This window comes from Pezoporus occidentalis, unplaced genomic scaffold (genome assembly GCF_034315485.1).
Source record: "Pezoporus occidentalis ecotype Australia unplaced genomic scaffold, CSIRO_AGI_Poc_V1 ctg13, whole genome shotgun sequence".
In the NCBI taxonomy this organism is placed as follows: domain Eukaryota; kingdom Metazoa; phylum Chordata; class Aves; order Psittaciformes; family Psittacidae; genus Pezoporus; species Pezoporus occidentalis.
Window position 1 is genome coordinate 7902593 of NW_026913103.1, and position 23830 is coordinate 7926422.

General features: G+C 39.4%; 1 protein-coding gene across 1 annotated transcript in view; it reads right to left on the reverse strand.

Moving 5' to 3' along the window:
• ME1 (malic enzyme 1) overlaps nt 1-23830 on the reverse strand; it is a 172175-nt gene that overhangs the window by 11367 nt on the left and 136978 nt on the right. Inside the window, exons 8-10 of the mRNA XM_062608286.1 lie at nt 16686-16783; nt 14939-15052; nt 2166-2271 (exon numbers count right to left, since the gene is read on the reverse strand). Coding sequence (XP_062464270.1) covers nt 2166-2271; nt 14939-15052; nt 16686-16783 — 318 coding nt within the window. The remainder of the gene's footprint in view (nt 1-2165; nt 2272-14938; nt 15053-16685; nt 16784-23830) is intronic.

Sequence of the window (23830 nt, forward strand, 5' to 3'; positions counted from 1 at the left end):
CAGGGACTGTCAGTTTTGCAGTATGAAAGCATCTAGTATGAAACTATCTTAAGTTGGATTCTGCGCACTGCGGACATGTAGCCAGTATCATGTCTTGGACCTTAGATGCTTCACAACCAAAAAGAGGTGTGTGATATTTTTGAGATGCTAAGTACACCTGCATTTCTGCCTAATCTACAAGAGTTGGGAATCCAAGGATCAGGTCCTTGCTCCCCACACCTTCAGTGGAAAACAAATAAACAGACCTTGCAGTAAAACTAAGGATCTTTATTTTGGGGGCGGCCCCTCTCGCCTGGCTTGTAGAGAAGGTAGCCTCTTTCTTGCCCCTGATGCCTGGCACCCTGCTCAGCTTTCCACACAGCATGCCCCTTTCAAAAGCAGAAAAAAGCTGGTTTTCGCTCTCGTCGGGGAGTTGGAATGGATTAAAACCCAGGCTGAGAGAGAAGTGACTGGAGCTCGGGTCTCTCTTGAGTCTGTACTCAAACCTCTCATCACTCATGCTCAAATGAGCATCCCAGCACTGCCCAGTTTAAAAGGGCAGCTTGGTATCTGCCTAAGGAGAGAAGAAGGTACCTAAGGAGAGAAGAAGGGGTCCTCACCTTGCAGAGCTTGCAGAGCTGGCTAGGAGGTCATACACGCTTCAGAACTAACATTCCTCTAAGGTATCTCTGAATATTTTCCGACTGCTTGTGTAGAAAGCAGCGTATCATCTGTCACATAGTATTTTTGCAAATCTGAGCTCTCTGTCAATTCACCTTCTGTGAATGGACAAGGATGCTTAGATGCAAAAAGGTCTACTAGACCAGTTGGGCCACTCTGTGTTTGATGAACAGTCACAGCAGTCACCATTTTGACCCACTTGTGTAAGAGCCTGGTATACACCTTAGTTTCTGGCTAAGTCTGCATTTGCCAAATGTTTAATGACTTCTTTAGGCTAAACTGAGGCTTTTGCTTGAGCCACTGCAGGCAATGAAATGTGTCTGAGGATTCCCTAAGACAGAGTTAAGTAAAACACTGGGAGAAGGACATTAACATATTTCCCTATGATTCCTGCTGCCCAGGGGAAGACACTGAATGACAAGTCACCCAAATGAAACAAAAAACAGTATTAATTTAAGATGCTGTTTCTGTAATGTATAATGAACAGCCTTCATTATATAGTAGGGATAGAAGAAAGTTACCTTGAGGGACTGCTGCATAGTTTTATATAAAAATAATACAAAGTAACATCTGTATTTCATGACAGCAAATCTTCCATAGGTATCCACACACCTTTATCTAGAAAAATATCACAGATGGATCAACCTGTTCTTCTGTTCCACTAGCTTTTTCAGCCTAGCATTCTTTTAAATGATTTCTATAGATAACTTGGTCTTTGTCTTCCAGTCATACATTTATGTAGCATACGAAAAGATAAGCTTCATTTACCTCATTCATGATCACTGTGAAAAGCAGATTTTACTGAACAAGGACCATGTGGTCTAGACATAGTCAAAAAGGCAGCTCTTAAAATGTAGGATAATTTTCACTGTGGCATTTCAGATTTTCCAGCCTGTGATGAATGGTTTTACTAGCTAGACAGATTAATTTTCAAGTCTTCCACAGAGTACTTGCAGTTCGTTCCTGAAACTGTCACTGAAATAACAACCAACCTACAGAGAGCCCAGCAATTCCTTACTGAGATCACAATCCTGAAGCTTTTACTAAAGAAAAAGTCTTTGTAAAATCTGTGGTTTGGTCTGCATGAAGGACTGGCAGCTAAGGACCTAAATATGAGGGGAAATGATTCGGATACAGCATGCTCATATTTGCACAGCTTTATCTGTGCTTAGCTCAGTTTTCTCAGTCTAAGTTTGAGGTTATTTGTATTACACCATACACAGAAGTAATTTAGGAACGTGATAAGGGTCTCCATCAGATGTTTAAACCAACTTGGATTATTCTCCCTGTAAAATGGATGGCTTGGAGTGAAAGCAGTGTTACATGCTTGGATAGTTACCATTTGTTCAGTTGCTTAATAGAGTCCATTATGCACCTAGTGTTTTCTAAAAACACACAAAGGTAAACTCTGTTCAGAGGAACTTGATCTTGTCTTCAGACAAAGCCACATCTCCATTTTTTCCCAACAAAGAAGAAGGTCATTGCTTTAAAGTAAAAGGAATTACCTATTAGCACGGATGGTTTTATATCTCTAACAATATCTTCTAGATTTTTCATTTCATCATGTTCATGGGCGAAATGCTGTTTCTCAGATGTTAGCGAGGCACGCCCCTGAGCAAGGGAAAAAAAAAGATAGTTATTATAAGTTTAATGGAACCTAATAACCTGGGATAAACAGTTCACAAAGTATCTGGTTTAACATGTCCTATTTTCATTTCTACTTTTGCTTCTGTCACTAAGTACCATATTGGACAAAGTTACACTGTGTACAGCTAACACATTCAGGATAATTTAGAACTAATGTATTTCTCTAACCAGTAGGTAAATTAAATTCAGTATTTTTACTTTGAATGAGTAACAGCTGTAGAACACCACTGTATTAGCAGTGAAATGAAAGCATAATTAATTTCTTCTTTCAAGCATTCTTAATGCTGTTTTATGTGAAAACATTAGGTCAAATGCTTAAAGCTACTAATGATAAAGTATAAATATATTTATATAGCAAACAATATGTATACACCAGAGCAGGGGGATTTGTAACTCAGCAAAACAAAAAGTTTCTCCTATTTTTTTTTGGCTTTTCTCTTGTCTGAAAGCACAGAGACTATACAGGAGGAGCATATAGACTATAGGTGAGCCTATACTGTGCTCCGCATTTTTCATATTTAAGTTATTCATCCTTAGGTATGGAATAAAAATAAATTCTATCCAGATGTCTGGTTCACTGTTTTTGCATTAACAAAATTGACACAGCTGTGAAAAAACTTTTGTCCTGATCTACACTGGCAATTTCCACCCATCGATGCCCAACAAGGTTTCCAAGTGGAATATGATAGATGCTGGAAAAAAGACTATAGAGTATCATTGACATTAACTGTGTGACAAACAGTGTAAGTAATGTGGAGTGCAGGGCAAGAAGGGAATAGAATTTGTGAAAATTGTATTAGTTATCTAACTACATGGGCTTCTCTCTGTACACAGGCACCTGAAAACTTCAGCTGAAGAGTTTAAAATGCATATACCTTCACCCCTCATTTTATTATCATGCCTGCAGAAAACATTACTGCAAAGGCATTCTTCAGACAGTGCCAGCCCTGCAAACATCCTACAGAGTCAGACAGCAAGAAGCAGATTATACAGCTATATAGGGAAGTGCACATGAAAGATGGAACACTAAATGTAATTTCGACCAAATAGCCAGAACAGATATATATCATCTCCCCAGCTGCATCTTCTCCAACCGATAAGATGAAAGTTTCCTTAAATTTATCAAGTTAAATTAAGACTATACTCACATATTAGGACCAGAATTTATTCTATGATTCCACCAAAGTCTCTGAATTTGACAATTTTAGCTCAGTTTAGGGCTGTGCGTACTATCGAATTCAAGGTGGGATTAGTTTCTTAATAGCACTTTTGCTTAATTTTAACAAAAATGGCTCTTCTGCTGGTCCTTTGGACAGCCACTGCAAGAGCTGGTAGACAGGAGGGAAGGACATTTTTCATTTCCAGCTGCAAAAAAGCGTTTCTATCCCAAGGGTACTTACTACAGGAAGCTACGGAAGGCTGTTATGTGGTTGGGGCTGACTGAGCTGGTCTGCCTCACAGGATGCCCCCTTACCCTGCCTCACCCATGATTACATGGAATTTCCAGAGATTTCTTCTCTTCTACAGATTTTCGTATATGACCAAATTACAGAGTTTTTCTATTAAGAGGGTTATGTCCAAATGGGCTTATGCAGGTCTGAAGCGTTCTCCTAGAGCAATTAGCACGGAAATACTGTGATACAGGAACTTGGTTTCCTATGTGGGTAAAATGTGAATTTCTGAGCCTCGAGAGAATGCCACAATATTACCAATTTTTGGCATATTCAAGCTCGAGTCATTCCACCAAGACGCATTTTGAAGTCTGCCGTTTCCCAGCACTCCAGCAGATGTCCCCACAGTCTACACACACGGTTTAGCTGCATCTCATTTTAAAGCAGGACTTTTCCTTAACATTTTCAAGGGAAAAAACACAAAGTTCTCTTTCTAGTCACCAAAGGAAAAAAAAAAAACACGTTTACGACTTCCAGGCCAAAAGCTTGTTGCTAGGAATGACTATAATAAAACCCACTTTTCATTCTAATCGGCTGGTTGGTTGAAATCAAAATGCTCAATGGAGCCCAACTTCGAAGCAGGTTTCCCGGGGAGCTGGGAATGGGTGCTGTGGGCCACCATCTGATTCCACACTGCTGCTTCAGTTGGTTCCTTAATAGCTTATCAGGCTGCTATTGAGAAAGCCAGTTTTTGATCTGGCCTTAAAATCCAGCCTCCAGGAGACTGCCCTGGGCTACCAATGGAAAAAGGAATCACCTCCAAGAGCTCTGACCAGCTCACTCTTCAGGCTGTGGTGGGCTGGTAGCCCTTGAGTGTCTCCAGGATCTGCAGATCTCTCAGGAAAGATGACCTCTGATATTTTTTCCCAGTGCATAACAGCTAAGAGGCCAGGCTGACCTCTTGGTGGAGAAAAATCTCATTTTCATTTTTAATCAGAACAAATGACCACAATCCTGCTTGAAAGAGTTACTTCTTTATACAGCTTTACACCTGATCGGCTTTTGAGGGGGTACTTCAACATTTTTTAATTAAGATAATGGCAGAGCTGTTAAAACACTTACTGATGTAACACCAAGGATTCAAAGCCCCATTTCTTACTGACACTGATGATCCTCTCTCATTTATTTAGCTACAAAGGAGCACTCAAACAGTAAGATGGATGTGATCCACTGCAACCCTTTCTGGGCCACTGGCTACTGAGACTAGCGCTAGCCAGATGGGGTCAGCTTAGGCGAGATTCACTTCTGCCGTATCTTAATTTCACACAAGGCATCCTACTAGTCTTAACAAACAAACAAACAAAAAATCCCCAATCCAAACCCCAAACAACTTTATTTCTTTATTTAGCTTTGCTCTGAATTAGCTCGATCCCATTAGTCAGAATGAATCATGTCTCCAAGTAAATATTTTTCTAGTATATTAACTAAGAATGAAATACAAAATTCTGTGGCTTAGCAAAAATACAGCTATGGAAACAGAGATTTTTGATTGGAAAATGCTTATAAAAGAAATTTCACAGTTAGGGTTTGTTTTTTTTTTAACACATATTTTTAAGTAGATGGTCAGAAATGTATTTTGAAATTAATTCAGTGATCCTAAAGGAGCGACATAACACTTCCCTCAAAAACGTGTCCAAGATTTCAAGACCGGCCAGCTGATTTGGTTACAAGATGCCAATGATTTAGAAAACTTTGCTTTAGATAGTATTTTGTTTGATTTTTTTCTCCAGATTGGCAAGTTCTTAAGTTCTGCTCTCCACAAAGTAGAGAGGCGGCAGCAAGAGCCTGGCTATCCTTCCTCTGTGCCCTGCCAACAGGGCAAGCAATGACTTGCAGTAAGAAACAACTGAGTTTTGTGCATGCTTAGCCTCAAACTAAGGGGTTGTCAGTCCAAGCTTCCAGACATCCGCCCCTGTATGCTTATAGCCAGAACAAGAAATCACGGAGTTTTTGTCAGCAGAGAGAAGAGGATGGAGTGGAAATGCAGAAGTCTCAGCTCCGCGTTTGTGTGTTTTCTGCCTTGTCTCTCTCCTGATGCTGGAGAGATGCAAAGCAGATGGATCCGTCAGTGCAGGACTGCTCTGACTAAAAGATCCTCCAGAAGTGCAGAACCCATCTTCTGACATTTCCATTTCTAGCCCTGACTTAGGTAGCTTTTGTACTGTGGCTGCTGCTGCTAAGAATGAGCTGTAGAGGATCAACACAAGGCCAGACAGCAGCTGTCTGAAGTTCTTATGCTATTATGTATAACGAGCACCTTTTCCAAATCCAAAAAGAAACTCTTTCACACTGAAATCCACAGATGAACTAAGAGACTTGACCAGATACCTGTGCAGCTGTTCAGAGGGGACGATACAAATTCTTTCATTAGGAGGAGGAAGGTAAAGTTAGAAAAAGGGGCTATATGTCCTTCTTGCTTTTAACTTCCCACAGATATTCAACATCCCAAGAAAGAAGTAAAAAAAAAAGCACCAACATTTCATTATACAACTTTTTGCAATGCTATGTATTCTTACATTATCTCCTAATCTGTCAAGGAATAAGTTATTTGCTAGGGGCATTATAATAAGTTTGCTCGAAAAAGAAAAAATCCCAACAAACTACGTACTAAGGTAACCAGAAAGACAACTACAGCATCTTCAGTGTGTATTCAGGGTGCCTGAATAAACTATTCAATACAACTTCACTAGAATGATGAAGGTGAAGAATATTAAAAACACAGAATAATAAACCTTAAATCCAAAGACTGAGTGAAGATGTGAGAAATTACTTCAGAGGGCAAAAGTATTGCCTCTATCACAGTATTAGTTTTTACCAAGAAACCTATGGGATACTTTGGGTTTGAACAAAAGAGAACAACCTGAAAACGGATACATTTCTATATTAGAAGCCACTGTGGTGTCTCCAATGGAAAGTAATGTGAGCTAAATTTTTTATTAGCAAATGAGCTACAATGTGGACTGTGTTAAGTTAGCAGATGAAGTACAGAGATAAAGAAACAATAGTAGCATTCATTCTCTCATGGTGACATTATGTATGAAAGACCTTGGCAATCCTAAAATGTCTATACTCCCTATAGGAGGAGTTATTGGTATTATGTATTATTATTACAAATAGTAAAGCATACTCATTTGGACACCAGGATCTTCCATTCAAGAAGCAAAAGTTAGTAGCAGGCCTCAGTAGTTAACAGTTTTATCAAAAACTTCTTGTATTCTGGATTTGAACTGAAAGCAGCTCATAGCTTCAGGGTTGGTTCTTCAGTTTTTCGTTTTAGTGGCTGATCAACAGTAGAAGTAGCAAAGGAGATACTGGGATCAGGCTTCAAGCAAATGTGCATCACAGTTTCCACAGAAAATAACTCATATCATCATCACATTATAGAACCAAGTTGAGGCTCAGATAACAAACAAAAGCCACCCATCAATAAAACCCTGAGAAAATTTATAGAAAACAGCTGTAAAAACAGGAGACCAGACTGCACAGTGGGATATTACAAAACAGAAGGCAAGTCTTACAAATACCTCCAATGTGAAGTCTAATGCCATGGCCTGTTTGAGCTGGTCCTGCCAGGGCTGCCCCATGAACCAGGGCTGAAGAGCAGAGCAGATTTATGTCAGGAAGGCAAGAGAGGCAGGGCTGGAAGCTCTTCAAGGTTTGCTCTCTCCATCAGCTGGGAGGCAGCTGAGAATAAGCCAGAGCACCCTGATGACTGCACTGTCCCACATTAGAGGCGGTGCTGGCACTCGTCCCGTCTCACAACCAGGGAGGCACAAGTCTATTTATATAAACACTTGCCTCCATTTGACTGTGTCAAATGCGGCTTATTTAAACAAGAGGACAGAGATCAGCACACAGATAAATTAATGAATTCATTTGAGGTCCTTAAATATTGAAGACATGAGAACCATAAAAGCCATGAGAACTGTAGGCTAAAGCAGTCCATTAATAAGCAGAGAATTTCCAACTGCAACTGTTTTAGTTTTACTTGTATTTTTTTGTGTGATTTTTTCTCCCTACTGCAGAGTTAAGAGCAAAACAAACAAAGAAGCAGTTGTTAAAAGCATCAAGGAAGAAGGGAAAAAAAGGATGTGGTTAAGAGTCATGGGAGAAGGTGGTGAAACATCTCTCTGTTGGGAGATGATCTCTACATGGCTTCTTATTTCTTTCATCACAAGTAAACCCGTGGTCTAAAGGTTGTTGATGAAGCATCTGGAGGGCTCTAGGCAGGGACTGTAGATAGTGCTGGGAGCTGAGAGACCTCCCTGGGGAGTCCCCCAGAAACATGAAAGGGAAGGGACAGGAGAAGCACAGAGGGTGTGCCAGGAGGCCAGGCTGCCCTCCCTAGCCAGAACTCCAGGGCAGTATTGATGGTGTAAGTACGGACTCCTGTCCATAACTGTCAGGGGTTACTGAAGCACAAGGGCTTGCAGGTGACAGGCGCTCCTGTGCTACCTTGTTTAGGAAACAAAACCAGAGACACGCAAGCCCACCCAAATACCCACATTGAGGCCCTAATTATAAAGGGACTGTGCCTCTTGATCAGGCCCATCACCTAAGAATTAAAGGTGAAGAGAGCAGATTAAAACCAGAGGAGGCAACCTGGACGCAGATTTAATAAACAGTTTGTTGCGAACTAGGTGAAAAAGCAGAACATTTTGAGGTGATAATGTCATAATGGTTAGCAGTAAAAGATATGATTTAGGTAAGAAATGTAATTCTGGTGTTGACTTTAAAAGACATGGCTAAAGATTAGAGGTGTTTAAGTCCTGCACAATTTATAAAATACCCTTCCCCTGTAAATAAGCACACATAGTTAACAGGCACGACAAAATTTATAAAGACAATTACTCGGAGAATCTGAGAAGCTGGGCAAGTCAGGAAACAACAGAACAGAAACATAATGGAGTAAAACAGTAACTCATTTCAATGATTAAACAGAGCGTAAGCTAAAGAAATCATCAACCATCTGAATTAAGTTACCATCTCATCAGTACATCTAAAAAGTACACAGTGTCAAAGAGGAAATAGTTACATGCTAGCAAATCTAACACCTGAATTTTTGGTGGAGTCTTGTTTAGAGAAAATAAAGTGGGTATTCCTTGAGCACACCCCACCAATCATCCTTTTGCCTTGTCCTCGCTTGTTTTCATACATTTCTGACCAAGTATGAGTAATGCAATGAGCACTCAAAGACAAATTAATGTGTTTTCTTTCTACAGAACTTCATACAGAACAAGATAAATGCAAGATGAAACTGCACAGATTAATTCCCCAGACATCAGAATAACTGACAAAGCAAAAAAGGATTGCTTCGTTGGGATAGACCATGAGTTACATATGGCAGAAACTGCTTTAAGTAACTGTGGCAGCCTTGGAGATACCCAAGACTCAAACCATTTTTTATTTTTTTTTGGCTCAAAAAGTCCTAGCTAGTTGCAGTCAGCCATAATGAATTGATGAAGGACAACAGTAAAGAGTTAGAATAACTGACTGCTGGTAAAAGGAAAGTTAGAAATGATTACAAGTTAGCAGAAGAGGCAGACATAATATCAAGCAGTATATGAAACTTAACATTAAAATCATTCTCAAATTAGTATCTAGAATGAAATCCAAACTCTGAAGAAAGTTATTATTGCTAAAATATGAGAAAATTCAGTAACAATCAGATGGTCTTCAGGGGATTCAGTTCAATATTAAGATTCTTGATTGTGAGCTCTAAAGGCTCTTCCACACATTATATGAGCTCTGCTGACTGTAATGGGAGCGACCACACCTATTTGGCACTGAAATTCTGGTATCAGTCCCAAATTTCCCAATTTCTCTTCCATTCCTCTCTGGGCAAATACTGAACTATGAATGTATATTTTTAATGAAAAAATAAACTCTAATAAAAGTAGTATCCGCCACCAGCTATTTGGTTGTGAGGGACTTCTCTGTATAAGATTGCCAGAGACATTCAAATGGGCGAGGGAGAATGGAAAATGTAAACATTTTAGAGGATTATCTGAAGGATTACTGGGTATCTCTATTCTAATTAATTAGCACCACAGAAACTGGGATTTGGGGATTCTCTTAGAAAAATTGATATTCCGTGACCTTCAACTATCAGATCTCAACTGATGTTCTTGTGCTTGCCATTCAGTTTGGGATTCACTCACATGAACCACAGTCTTACAGGGGACATATACTCACACATCTATCACACATCTAAGGGACATCTAAAATACAAACCACATGATTAGATACAAGTATTACTGTGCTGATCTAGAAAGCACAGAGTACAAAACTGTCAAAAGCAACATTACTCTATGTTGACATACTCTTTAAAATTAAGGATGGCATTCATGTCTATGTGAGGGAACATCATTTGTGCACTAGAGATTGTGTCATACAAAAATCTAATGCTGTCTTGCAAATGACAGATAAACTTCACTGCAAGAGAGGCATGTTTGGCAGCACAGGAACATTCCGATCAGCCTATCTACTCTTGGCAGAGAAGCATCCATCCTTGGGAGAGGGCAGGGGGTTTCTAAAGTCCCCTTAAGTATTAAAAATGCCTTATTATTTGTACCATATTCCTGGTCAGTTCCAAGAACCGTATTGCCTATCTCCCTACTTTGTATTGCCTTAAAAAAAAAAAAGAAGAAGAAGAAAAAAAAAGAAGTACTGGCAGCACATAACTGAAATGCTCAAGCAATGGTGAACCTCATGAACATCCCTACACCGCTTACAATTTTCTGCCTCTTCTCAACGACTTGACACAAAATAATTTACTGTCTTTCAAGTTCATGGGTGAAGATACAGCCACTAATACAGCCAAGCATGAATGAGAAACTTAACATGATGAGAAACTTAACATGAGCCGGCAGTGTGCACTCGCAGCCCAGAAAGCCAACCGTATCCTGGGCTGCATCAAAAGGAGCGTGACCAGCAGGTCGAAGGAGGTGATCCTGCCCCTCTGCTCTGCTCTCGGGAGACCTCACTTGGAGTGTTGTGTGCAGTTCTGGTGTCCTCAACATAAAAAGGACATGGAGCTGTTGGAACAAGTCCAGAGAAGGGCCACGAGGATGATCAGGGGACTGGAGCACCTCCCGTATGAAGACAGGCTGAGGAAGTTGGGGCTGTTCAGCCTGGAGAAGAGAAGGCTGCATGGAGACCTCATAGCAGCCTTCCAGTATCTGAAGGGGGCCTGTAGGGGTGCTGGGGATGGACTCTTCATTAGGGACTTTAGTGATAGGACAAGGGGTAATGGGTTAAAACTTAAACAGGGGAAGTTTAGATTGGATATAAGGAAGAAGTTTTTTACTGTGAGGGTGGTGAGGCACTGGAATGGGTTGCCCAGGGAAGTTGTGAATGCTCCATCCCTGGGGGTATTCAAGGCCAGGTTGGACAGAGCCTTGGGTGACATGGTTTAGTGTGAGGTGTCCCTGACCATGGCAGGGGGATTGTAACTAGATGATCTTAAGGTCCTTTCTGACCCTAACTATTCTATGGTTCTATGATTCTATGACAGCTTTAAAGACACAAAATGCATTCACCTCGCATCACACATTTATGAATATTTGTGTGAGTAACAGAAAAGGGAACTGAAACTATGGGAAAGAAAAAGAATGTGAGAGATATATCCATCAGTGTGTTCATATAAGTAAATATATATTCATCAGACAGAACGTGACAATGTGACAGAATTCAGAATTTCAGACTTAAAGAGGAGTCCCAACTGCTTATGCATAATAATATCCAAGTATGCAAGACTGAAAAAGCAACTTTAAAATAAAAGTGTCATTTGATTAAACATTAAAACGTCCATCTGAATGCACTGGAATACTTAAGACAGGCATTTCAAGGGGAGTAATATCTGTTTCAAAAAGCCTTATACTTCAAACGACAAAATTCCAAGGGTATTTGGATCTAGAAACTTTCTTTATCCACACTTGGAGAAAAAATAGTTTGAAAAGGTGAAAGCATACTGAATAAATCAAAACAAAACTCCCAACATTATAAAGTCTCTAGAATGGAGAACACAACTATAGTCAGTATAACAAATACAACCTTCATGACCAACTATTTCACCACAACATAGCATAAAAGTTGGTCATCAAACTTGGTTTAATGAAAAAAGATGGTTCAGGGAGCAGGAGAAGAGAAATATTAACAGGGAAATGAAAACACAGCTGCACTTCAACTGAAATTAAAAAGCCATAAAGGAAAAAAAAGCCACAAAAGCCTGATAAGTGACTTCGTGGCAGCTCTTGGTGGGAGAAGAAGAAAAAGGTGGAAAATGTTTGTGGTCAAGACAACAAAAGTTCCAAGTTTATTTTTCTTTGGTTTGCAGTGGTTGAAATACTACAGAAAATAGATGAAAAGAGAAACAATGTTTAAATCTGTGATCATGCACTGCAAAATTTATGATCAAAGGACAGCGTGGTATAAAAATTATGTAAAAATATGTTTAGTTGGACAAAGAAATTGCTGAGTGTTCAGAGATTTTGCTATTTCTCATACTGCTAAAGAAACAGATCAGTATATTTCTAGGACTGAAAAGGTCTCCCTCCTTCAAGTAAAACACCTTTGATCAAACACGTTTTGGTGAGGAAAATTTTAAGGGACTCTCATTGAACAGGTTTCCATTGATACACCCCCTTTGTAGTAAGAAACAAAAGTCAGTTTAGCTTATGCAAAAGCGGGTTAACTGGTGATCTATGCTGTTGCTTGTCAAATCTTACCTTTGCAACAATGACACCTTATGATTTAGCGTAAGGTGTCCCTGCCCACGGCAGGGGGGTTGGAACTAGATGATCTTAAGGTCCTTTCCAACCCTAACGATTCTATGATTCTATGAAGGTTTCTGAAAACGGAGTCCTTCCCATTGTATATTTTTCTCACAAATCTTTCTCATTTTACTTCTCTCACTTCATTTCTAAGCATTTGGAAAGCCCTTCAAGTCTTGCAGCACTTTTCTTCAATCAGCTAAAGCCAAAATAATTTCCTAAGCAGACCTAAGTACAGCATTCTCCCTCGCAGACTTAAGTACAGCATTCGCTCTCAGGCCAGAAAAAGGAACTAGGAATAGCTTAATTGTTTACATGACTTCCCAGCAGTTAAATCACAAGCTTCAAGAGGTTTAAGTTATATTTTCATTCTTTTGGGGGATGGCATTTTTTTAGTATTTTTTACTTTTTAGGAGGCACATTTAGTTGCAGAAGAAATCCAAGAGAGGATTTGCAGAGCCCTAGACCAAGGATGGGTTTCCTTATACCCAGCTCAGGACTTGCAGTGAAGTATATCCAGCTCGTAGGTCCAGCAGGCTCTGCACTCAAACACAGTACTGCCATAAGCACCCACCAGTTCTCACAGGACCTGAGCCAGAAGGGAAGACTTGCACTCCAAAGTCTTCCAGGAACACCAGCAGTGACCTGAAATGTGCACCGTCAGCTCCTGCTGATGTATCAACATCTGGCCACAAATTCATCCCTAATCTATCTCAGAGAGCTGTTATGTCTGGCTATCACAAACAGTTCACAAATACATTCCAAGCAGAACGTGAAATTCAGTGGACTGATTTTTGGACAAAACCCAAATTAAATCCTCACCAAGCAGAATAAGCAGAGGAAAGGAACTTTGAGGCTGTGTATGATGCTGATTGGTTTTGGCACTACTTGAGAGTGCTAAAGCTAGAGGATGGTGAGGAAAGTATATAGTCACCGAGTCACTAAAAATTTAGAAAGTGTGAAAAGAATGAGTTGCTGTGTTCCAAGAGCAACAACCCAGCTTCTCGGCTGACTAGCAAATTAGCAGTGAGAGGTGTAAAAGGAGCAGGAAGAAGAAATGAGCAGGAGAGAAGGGCTGGTTAACCACCTTGGCTGGGCAGACATGCAGCCAAGACCTGTTTTACTGCTTTAGGGCTGTGAAGTTCCTATACTTCTCTCCCCATCAGTTTGTTTCCTTAACACCACCAGGAGTGATTTTAGTTCAGCTGTATTAGTTGATAATCCCAGTCTCTATGGTGAGGAAATGTGTCACACAACATTCTCCTTAGGCAACCTGTAGGTTTTAGGCCTTCAGTCATCTGTGTTTGAATGCAAAAGCACTTTACGATTGTTAGATGAAAACCTAAACAATTAAAAACACTCATTAAAACAAACACACACCAAGAAAAAAGTATCATATATAGTAGGAAAAACCAGCATTCTTCTGTACCTAATCAGGGTACTTTTGTGCTTTCTGGCAAGGGATGTTCAAGATGACCTTAATTAATACTCTGCTGTCTCAATGTCTATGATCCTGCTTGTTTTCCTTTCAACAGAATGAGTGAAAGGTGCCGTGATGCTCTTCAATAAACCAGCAGAGATACTGACTGAAGAACGCATGCTCCAGGAGCAAAGGTACATGAACTACAATGGATCTTAGATATTAGACAGCTAAAGAACACCGCACAAGTGTGCAGTACCAACAAGGGTGACTATAAACACTGCTAAGCAACAGGCACAGTGGAAAAGCAAAGCCAACCAGCCTCTGATCCATTGCTTTTAAGTAGCTCACAAACCATTAAATACATAACCACCTTTTAAAACATACCAGTTTCTTTTTTCTGGCACATGGAATTCATATGTTTCTTTATTTTGGCACATGGAAGGAATGAGGTAAGGGTGACAGATGAAGTCTCTCAGCAGCTTCAAATTCTGACCAGCGTTGATAGCAGTACAGACCACAACATCTGCAACATGAGCTAGATCACTGTGCATAGAAGCTATTTGATGCAATATATCTCATTCCTTACATAAGGATGACATGCTTGCAATCCTAATAATGTATCTGTACATCTTTGTGCGAGACTGCACTAACAAGAGTTGTGTTAACATGGGAAATATTAAACCCACAAGTTGAACGTTTCTTTCCTTACACATATTTTAATGAACTGCTGAAAAAAATCTCTTCATTATGTGCTCATCCCTAATAAAAATAGAGCAGGAACTCCAAGCATAATCATGTCACCCCACTCCTCTCAGAGCAACATGGGAGTCTGTCATTCATTTAATACACTTCAGAAAAGAAAAACAGCTTGCTATGTCAAGATAAATTGTTATAGTTGCTTTCATAAACAATATGGTCTTGCCTTTATCTACAGACTGTAAATAACTATCATGGTATTTAAAGGAATAAGAAATTTGTATTACCTTTACTATTAATCCCTTTGAGTCAACCATCCATATCCTTTTGATAGCTGCATCCTTAGATGCCCCTTCTTTCTCCATGGCCATAACAATGAGGTTTGCTATCCCCAGTGCAGCCTGAAGGGGAGAGAAGAAAAGTAGCATACAATACTGGAAATGAAAGAAATGCCATGCTCACTTGTTTCCTCTACGCACTATTTAGGTAAGTTTTGTTATTTTATCTAACAATAAAACTATATTGCTTAGCATAGATGGCATTTACAGTGTGGAGAGTGTAATAAATGTTTAAACTCTAATGAAACATACTAGAACTACTATTTACTCCACATAATCATCTCAGAATACATTAATTATTGTTTCTTCTTTGAAATTTCTTTTTTCTCCATTCGTTTGTTTTAGTTTTTTTTTTAAACTTACACCACATTTTTGGCAATTTAAACCAAAGGATACCATGCACTGCATGCCAGAAAATAAAATGGAGCCCTAAAAGACTTTTTGCTTTTCACTTTTTTTTTTTTACATGTCTCCTTTTACCTACTATTCATGTGTTTGGTAACTTTAGACTTGGCTGTGGTCCCAGTGAAAGCAGGGGCAAGAAAAAAATATAGCTTATCAATACTTTGCTGAAACATGTATCATTCTTACTGGATTTTATAATATTTCATCCAGCAGATCAAATGTCATACAGGTACAGATTGAAAAGCAGGCAACAAAATGAGCCAACAGACAACTCAGTGTTTCTGATTACTCATATACATCTTTATGGAGTTGATTCTGTTTCTTGTTCTTTATTTTTCAGCTTCAGTGAGAATCAAGCAAGATTTGCCTTTTTTAGTTCAGAAATAAGTAGCTTTATTAGGAATGAGCTCCCACAACAGGGATGATATCTGTAATTGCCTCTGCAGCAAGAGGCACACTCACAATACTAATGAAAAAAATAAGCATTAGAGCATGGATACATCCACCTGTTGAACATGGAGCAAAAACAGAAGACAGAACTTCAAAGAGATAGACAGTCTTGATGTACAAAGGTTAACATGTCAGACACGGCTGCAAGTCGTCCTGAAAACTACACACCTCATCTCAGTAGCATCAGATTATTGAATGAGATTAATGATATCTGGACTCCACAAAGCTGGATTAGTATACTGCACCTACAAGGGGGTTTGGTGACCATGAATAATATCTTTCAGAAGCCTTCATGGGGTTGTAGACTTCATACAAGAGATGACAGCTACCCACACTGCAGATAAGTACAACATTCACTTATGTGTCAGTGGATTAGAAATTTATACTTAAAAATTAGTATAAAAAAAATATATGCATAAAAATCTTCATAAATGGAAAATCTCAACATGCAGAATACTGAAAACCTGTATTTAATGACAGGAAAATTCAAAGGGGCACTGCTTCTTCCTAAATAACACTGACTTTGGTAAATGCATTTTATTTCACATCTTTTCGGTGGCCTGATATATTTCCTCATCTTTCCAAAAAGTTTGCTTATTTATAATGAGAGCAGTTCAGTAATTTACAGCTGGCGAGCTAAACTCTGAAGTGTTAAAAAGAGAAGAGATTTCTGTAAAATGTCTCTTGAAAAAAACAAGGCTTGACCAGATGATCAGATTTTTCTGTAAGTTTACATTTTAATTAAGAACCAACTTTCATCAGATGTTAGTGATGTTTCTACACATTTTATCTTGTTAACTGGATACATGTAACCTGCTTAAGTTCCTTTTTTCATACCTACCTCTCCAGCTCCCTGAAACAGCACTGTGTGATCCGATAACCTGTTCTTGGTGATACGCAGAGCTGCAAGAAGACCTGCAACAGCCACAGATGCAGTTCCTGAAGGAATAACAATAAAACAAGAATACATTTGGTTATTTTGGAAAGAATTAGAAAGCACTGCATTTTAAATAATTCCACAGTATCTTTTGGCTAAAAGATAGAAGTACTTAGGGTAGTAACAAAAAAGTTCAGTGGAGTTGGAGTTTGCTCTATTTTATTCTCACCAAAGATAAATGTAAGCGGGAATATCTTCAGAGTAACATTACACAAAATACGATTGATTGATTGATTCTGCTGGATGGGCATAATGGCTGGGCCATTCAAGCTATTACAAAATATTGTGGTTATGACCTTTTGTAGAAAGTAAGGGTGTGGGAGTCCAGACAAGAGTATTTTGAAGGACTCCAGATACTAAAAATGAAGATACTGGTCTTACTCTTCAAGCAGTTATACTTAGAATACAGTACAAGACAAGATAAATAAAACTTTATTTCTCACGGGGAGGTTGTCAGAGTAGAAAAGCAGACTGTGAACATTTACAGAGAAGCTAAACTAGCTGAAAGAGTAAGGGCAGCTTATTTAGGACATTGACTGTTCTACTGCATCTGAAAGCCCTCAGGATTCCAGTCCACTGTAAAAGGGTTTCCAACTTACTAGCATCTAAAACACTAGAAGTACCTTTTAAATCTATTTTCGAGTTACGTCACACAGGGAAAAAGGCTAACATTTAATTTTATGATTTATGCCATGGAGGCCTTTCTTCTCCAAAGCAGAATCACAAAGAACGTCTGTCTTTGAATGGAAAGATTTTGGTCCTCATCATGAGAAACACCTATTAATAAAAAATAGGGCAATAAACGGATCTCAAGAAGGCATCTAACTCAAACCTGTTCACAATGGCAGGATCAACCATACCTCTGTGATTTCTGACAGACCTTTGTTTAACTTGTTCCTAACATCTTATTTCAAATATTCCTATGATCTACCCAGAAAGCTATTCCAGTGCTTCAGTATACTTTCTGTTGAAAAATCAAATTTGAATGGATTTTAGTTCTCCTATTTTGGCCTCCTGTCTTAATCTACCACTTGCTCTTTTCTTCTTGCAACAAGACATATTTGAAGACTAAGGCTGTCCCAGCCTGCTTTTCTTACATGGAACGATTCCAATTCTTCTGCTCTTTCAGAAAGTTATGTTTTCTGAAACACTTAGCACTCATCTCTCTCCGCTGCACTTTATCCATCTGTTTCTTATCTTTTTTGAGTTGCAGCATCCAAATCTATATACAACACTACAATTGAATCATCAGCACTGCTGAGTCTAGCTCTCAGCTTCTGTCATGCTCAAGGAAGTAGTATTTAGTCACCAGGGTCTGATATCTGGTTCTTCTGATCTGAAGACCAGTTGCTCCTTCTCCCCAGCAAAGGCTACAGGAGAGGGAAGGCCTTCTTTCACGGATTATTGACTCCAGGTAACAAGCCTGTATTTTTCACAAATTATCATCTTCACTAATTCCCAGGCACAAGGTGGACCAAAAAAGACAGACTCCTTATTCCTGCCAGGAACTTGGACCCACCAAATATTAAAATAATAACCCCTGAGAAAGTGCATCAGTTTTCAACAGGTTTAGAGAACCCATAAAGACATCCTGTGAATGGGGATAAGGTAGTGAGGTGGATGATGCCAGCAGAAATGTTGTGCTCAATGTGTCTTTTTAGAGAAGATTCTGAAGGATTGACAGTGGACAGCACTGATTTCATTAGGGCTGAAAAAGCTCTATCAGCCACTAACAAAAAGGTATTCAATGTGGGAAAATGGGTTTCAACTGTCACTGAAGAGTTCTGACGCCTATCTGATTCAGTGACAGCTGAACCACAGAGAGACACAGGCCCTGAGATGTCCTCCTTGTTCCATTCTGGGACTAGGAACTGAAATCCTCCTTCTCCAGACAGCAGCTGGAGCCATTAACTGATGAGAAGAAACCAAAGATGAGGCCATAAATGATTTTGAGAAGCCTGAAAGAACTTGCAAGGAGATCTGCTGGTTTCTGCAGTTCCGCTCCTGATCACCACAGTCCTAGGTGCAATTGACTACAAGCTGCCTGATTCCTTCTGAGGGGAGAATTCACAGTGCTATTTTTCCTTCAGAAAAAGTCCAGAATCTGAACTTTGGACATTTGCCCTCAATGTGCAGCTCACCTGAAGGATGTACTTTTGCTATTCGCAAGTCCACTTTCACATAAACAACACAAAAGTTAAAGCTGAGATAGCAGTTATCTCTATATTAACCTCAAGGAGATGCTCAAACAGGTATTCATACTGCAGGTACGCCGACTGTTAAGTTTCAAATACATGTAGCTGAGGAGCTAAAAGAATAGAAGTAGTAAGAACCCTAGTACTGGGTAAACCTCTCCTTAAAAGACATCATTTGGGTGTTGAAGGCTGGGTTTGAATATGTGGTTTATAGGTAGGATCATCTTAGTTTCATGAACAGTTGCATCTTCAAAACTAAAATCATAGAAGTTAGGGTTGGAAAGGACCTTAAGATCATCTAGTTCCAACCCCCCTGCCATGGGTAGGGACACCTCACACTAAACCATACCACCCAAGGCTCTGTCCAACCTGGCCTTGAACACTACCAGGAATGAAGCATTCACAACTTCCTTGGGCAACCCATTCCAGTGCCTCACCACCCTCACAGTAAAGAATTTCCTCCTTATATCCAATCTAAACTTCCCCTGTTTAAGTTTTAACCCGTTACCCCTTGTCCTATCACTACAGTCCCTAATGAAGAGTCCCTCTCCAGCATCCCTATAGCCCCCTTCAGGTACCGGAAGGCTGCTATGAGGTCTCCACGCAGCCTTCTCTTCTCCAAAAATAAAAGGTAAACGTTACTAAAAGTTAAAGTTAGGAAGTCCTTTAGAAAGTCATTTTCTGAAGTAAATCTGCCTGAAGAGTTCAAAAACATGTCTTCAGAACTAGGTCCGTTAAGTGCTTTTGATGATGACTTTTCCCTTAAAACATGAGAAATACAGGATACCTGGTTCTCAGCCCAATTAATGTTTAGACCACACAGATTTGTCATTTTTAAGGCTTTAGTGACTTTTATGACATGCTCTGAGAGCTGAGATCATTTACTCCCTTCTCCCTCATTTCTCAATTAAAAAAAAACAAAACAAAACAAAACAAAAACAAATAAAAAAAAAAAAAGGTTCCTTTGAGGCACGGGTTTGGGAACAACATCCATTGGGCTGAGACACTTCCACCCCACAGTATCCAAGAGCTAGCTTGTTTCTTTCTCAGATGAAATTAAGTCTTCCTCTGGTGAGTGCCAAATTGGCAAAGACCAAAAATGGCAAAAGACAGAAGTCAGAATGTGCTCTCAATTTCCCTTGGTACTCTAACAAATAATCCTTATAACCAGCAAAAAAAAAACCAACACCCAACAACATAAATCCTATCCTCTAGTTGGATGACAAATTCTTTCTTCTATTTTATACTGCACAGCTGTGCTTGCAGGGGAGGAGGAAGCCTACATAACATAGCTTATTCCTAAGACCATTGATCTGGTCTCTTGGAAAGCTGAGCCAGAGCAGTGTAAGGACCACTTTCTTTTGAGCCCTTGAAGACAGAAGTTGTGCCCACTACAGCACCCTACCCTCAACAGAGGACTTCTCAGAAAGCTGGGAAAGCTGCTCTTCAAGCCACTTCCTGATGCCAGAGGCAAAGTGAAACACCATAAATTTCTAACGAATGGGAATCCTGGGATCCTGCTTCTTTTCATGGATGATGTAAAGTTGCTGTTAGCCAGAAAAATGGACTACGGTTACATATTACCAGTTAGGATTCATTTAGAAACTCTGTTACAATACTATCTTCTCTTTTAAGGAAAAAGAGATACGAAACATGAATAAAATGCTACATTGAATGTCAGTAACATTTTGCGATGGTTATTTACATGGGATGTGAGTTACCATTACCTGTATGTTCATTATGAGGGTGATTTAGAAGAAAGGCTGTAACAATGTATAAAGGCTTAAAATTGCATTTCTCACAAATCATGTTTTGCACAGAACTGCTCTAAAAATGGTATTTTAAAAGCACTCCACATTGGTTTTATTCAGCCATTTGACTCTAAAAAGTATAATAACCCAGTTTATTAAATTACTGAGCCTACTATCACTGCTGCTGGCAGTGCCTGTCATCACTTGTCCTCAGCAGCTTCCCTTATTCCTCCCTATTGAAAGGGGGGCACCGCCAGCATGAATACCAGATCTGTTTAACCGGAACTGCTCTGGCTAACAGCATGACCTTAAATTTCACCCTGAATACTGACTTGAGTTTTTGAAAAGAATCAAAATGCAATTCACATCCATCTGCCAAAGCCTAACCACTTTGCGCAAACATTACAAAGCAGAAACAGAATTTTACTGCTTTTCCGACTGTCATCGCTAAAGGAAGGAGAGAAACGGCATCACCTTTCTCCCTCACAGAGCACACGTTAAATCCTCTGTGTGCAGAATAAGACAGACACTGTTGATGGATATGATTTTGAAAACCGATTCTGTTTTCCCCAAATTGCTAGAAGAATAACTTCACCAAATTTAAAAGAAGACTATTTCTCTAATGCACCGCAGCTGCTGCAACAGAAAACACTTCATTACAGCTTTCTAGGAAGGCAAGTCATACCTTGTAAAAATATGGTAGATGTGAAATTTTAAAGTACACTATTCTTTATCAAGTCTTTGTTTCCTGTCCAAGATTCCTTAGCCTTACTTTTTACTGTAAACTGTATGGTTGAGCATGAATATGTCAAAGGAAATCCTAGAGACCACAGCCTTTTGGGGTTGGCACATTATAAATGCTTTGGAGCACAGAGTCTTCTTTCAGCAGATGCAACAATTAAAGTAAAAGTGGAAAAAAAGCCCCAAAACATGATGAACAAGCATTTAACTTTAATTTCATGTAGTTTTATTTAATTTAAAGTAGCAAGAAATGGCTTACAGCAGGGAAGCATTTGACCAGTATTTAAAATTTCAAAATATAAAACTTGTTATCAAGTACTAGTAGTAATTCCTTTTTGTCATTTTCCCTACCTCATTTTAAAAACCTTGCAAACAAGGAGGGGAGGAATTTCTGCAGCATATCCTAAAATCTGAGGTATTGATTCTCAACTAAAACATTAGGAAGTGGTAAAAGTAAAATTCATATTTTTCAATACACAGCATAATAGAAATCAAATGGTAACATGGCCAGTCAGTAACACTGCATAAAGTGTCAGGGAAAAAATAAATCCATTCCCCTCTCCTACACCTACTGGGAAAAAAAGGTGAGAGTAAATTTCCTACATAAAAGGTGTAACAGCTGCTAGTAAGGCAGATGCTATGGCTGTGGTAGTTCAAAAGGACCTTCTTAAGAGATGGGTGCTCCTGCTCCCCATCATGAACTGGCTTTTCAAAGCTTTGTATGCATGCTGACCTGCTCTGCAGCTGCAACAGGCAGCCAGCATGAAGAGGGAGAAAGGCTCTAGCCAAGGAGAAAGGGAGCCTTCTTAAAAGAGAAACCACTTAGTATATTTGTAAAGGGATACAGAGTCCCAGAAGCTCAGGGTGGCTGAGGCTGGGAGGTCATCTCATGCAAGTCCCCCTGCTCAAGCAGGAGCTGGCTGCCCAGGAACATGGTGAGAACAGGGTTTTTTTAATTGATAATGAGCAATAAATGAAACGGAAGACTACTTGTATGTACACATACTTGTATATACACATGGAAAAGTATACAAAAAAATACATTGCAGGGGTTTCTTGAAAGCATACGGATTTCAATGTAAATTTACACTGAGTAATGGAGAGGTGACATCCTGAATATACTGAAAAAAAAAAACCCAAACCAAAACTTTACATAACCCTATGTCTTAAAAGGCTTTTTTTTATTATTTTATTTTTAAAAATCCCAATGTCTGGTTCACCTGGAAGCAAAAGTCACTTCATATTATGGAAGAGGTTTTCTGCTGTTTGCATGTAATATCAGGATTTGAGATATACGCTATCAACATATGAACTATAACACGTCATTCAACATCATGTTCTTCAAATCCTAGGTTAGAGAATGAATTGGAAGCCCTGTACCCATCACAACCACAACAACAAACCCCAAACCTTCTTTACAATTTTGACAGCCCACAAAAAAAAAATAAAAAAACATACAAAAGGTATTTATGGGGATATGATGACAAATGACAAAGATCAGAGCAGACTAAATACATCCGATTTCACCTCTTGGAAGCTATACAAGCATTAAGGATGAAGGTTACCCAAAAGTCCCAGACATCATTTATGAAAACATCAAAAGACCCAGAAACACAGATTGCAGAAACTGAATAAATTAAAACCCTGCACATGGCTGCACTTCTAAGGAAGACCAAGAGCTACTACAGCAGTTCAGCCAAAAGCCAAACAGATACCTTCAAACGGTTTCGAATGTGAAGACACCTCCTTCCAAGGAGCAAAAGAGAGAATGCAGTGGTTTGAAAATGCATCTGGAGACACAGAAGACTTTCTCAGCTTAGTTTACCCATATTTGGTATGCTTTTGCTGATAAGCTTCCCCTCTATTTCTTTGAAACTACACTCTAGTTGAGCCTCCCTCTGATTTGGGGCAAGGACTTTCATCCTAAAGGGAAAGATAATCCCCTGTGGGAGCTGGGTCTCTAAACAACTAGGGAAACTACCAGATGCTGTTTGGTCTGCTGTATTGGACTGTCATAGCCATGGCTACACCCAGACCCTGCAGGGTAAGAAGCACCATGCTTCTTACAAAGAGAAATTATATTTTGTAGTTAGTTTATTTCCCATCTAGGAGTTTGAACTCCATAATCTGTTTCAGATGCAGGAGTAAAACTCATCCAGGCTTGCAACAGAAACATAGTTCATAGAATCATAGAATAGTTAGGGTTGGAAAGAACCTTAAGTTCATCTAGTTCCAACCCCCCCTGCCATGTAGCTAGCAAAATCCCTAACATCAGAAAGACAAGGGCTATTTCAATCTACCACTATGCACTGAGTTCCTGAAGTAAGATCTAAGATCCAAGAATGACTCAAGAAGGATTTCT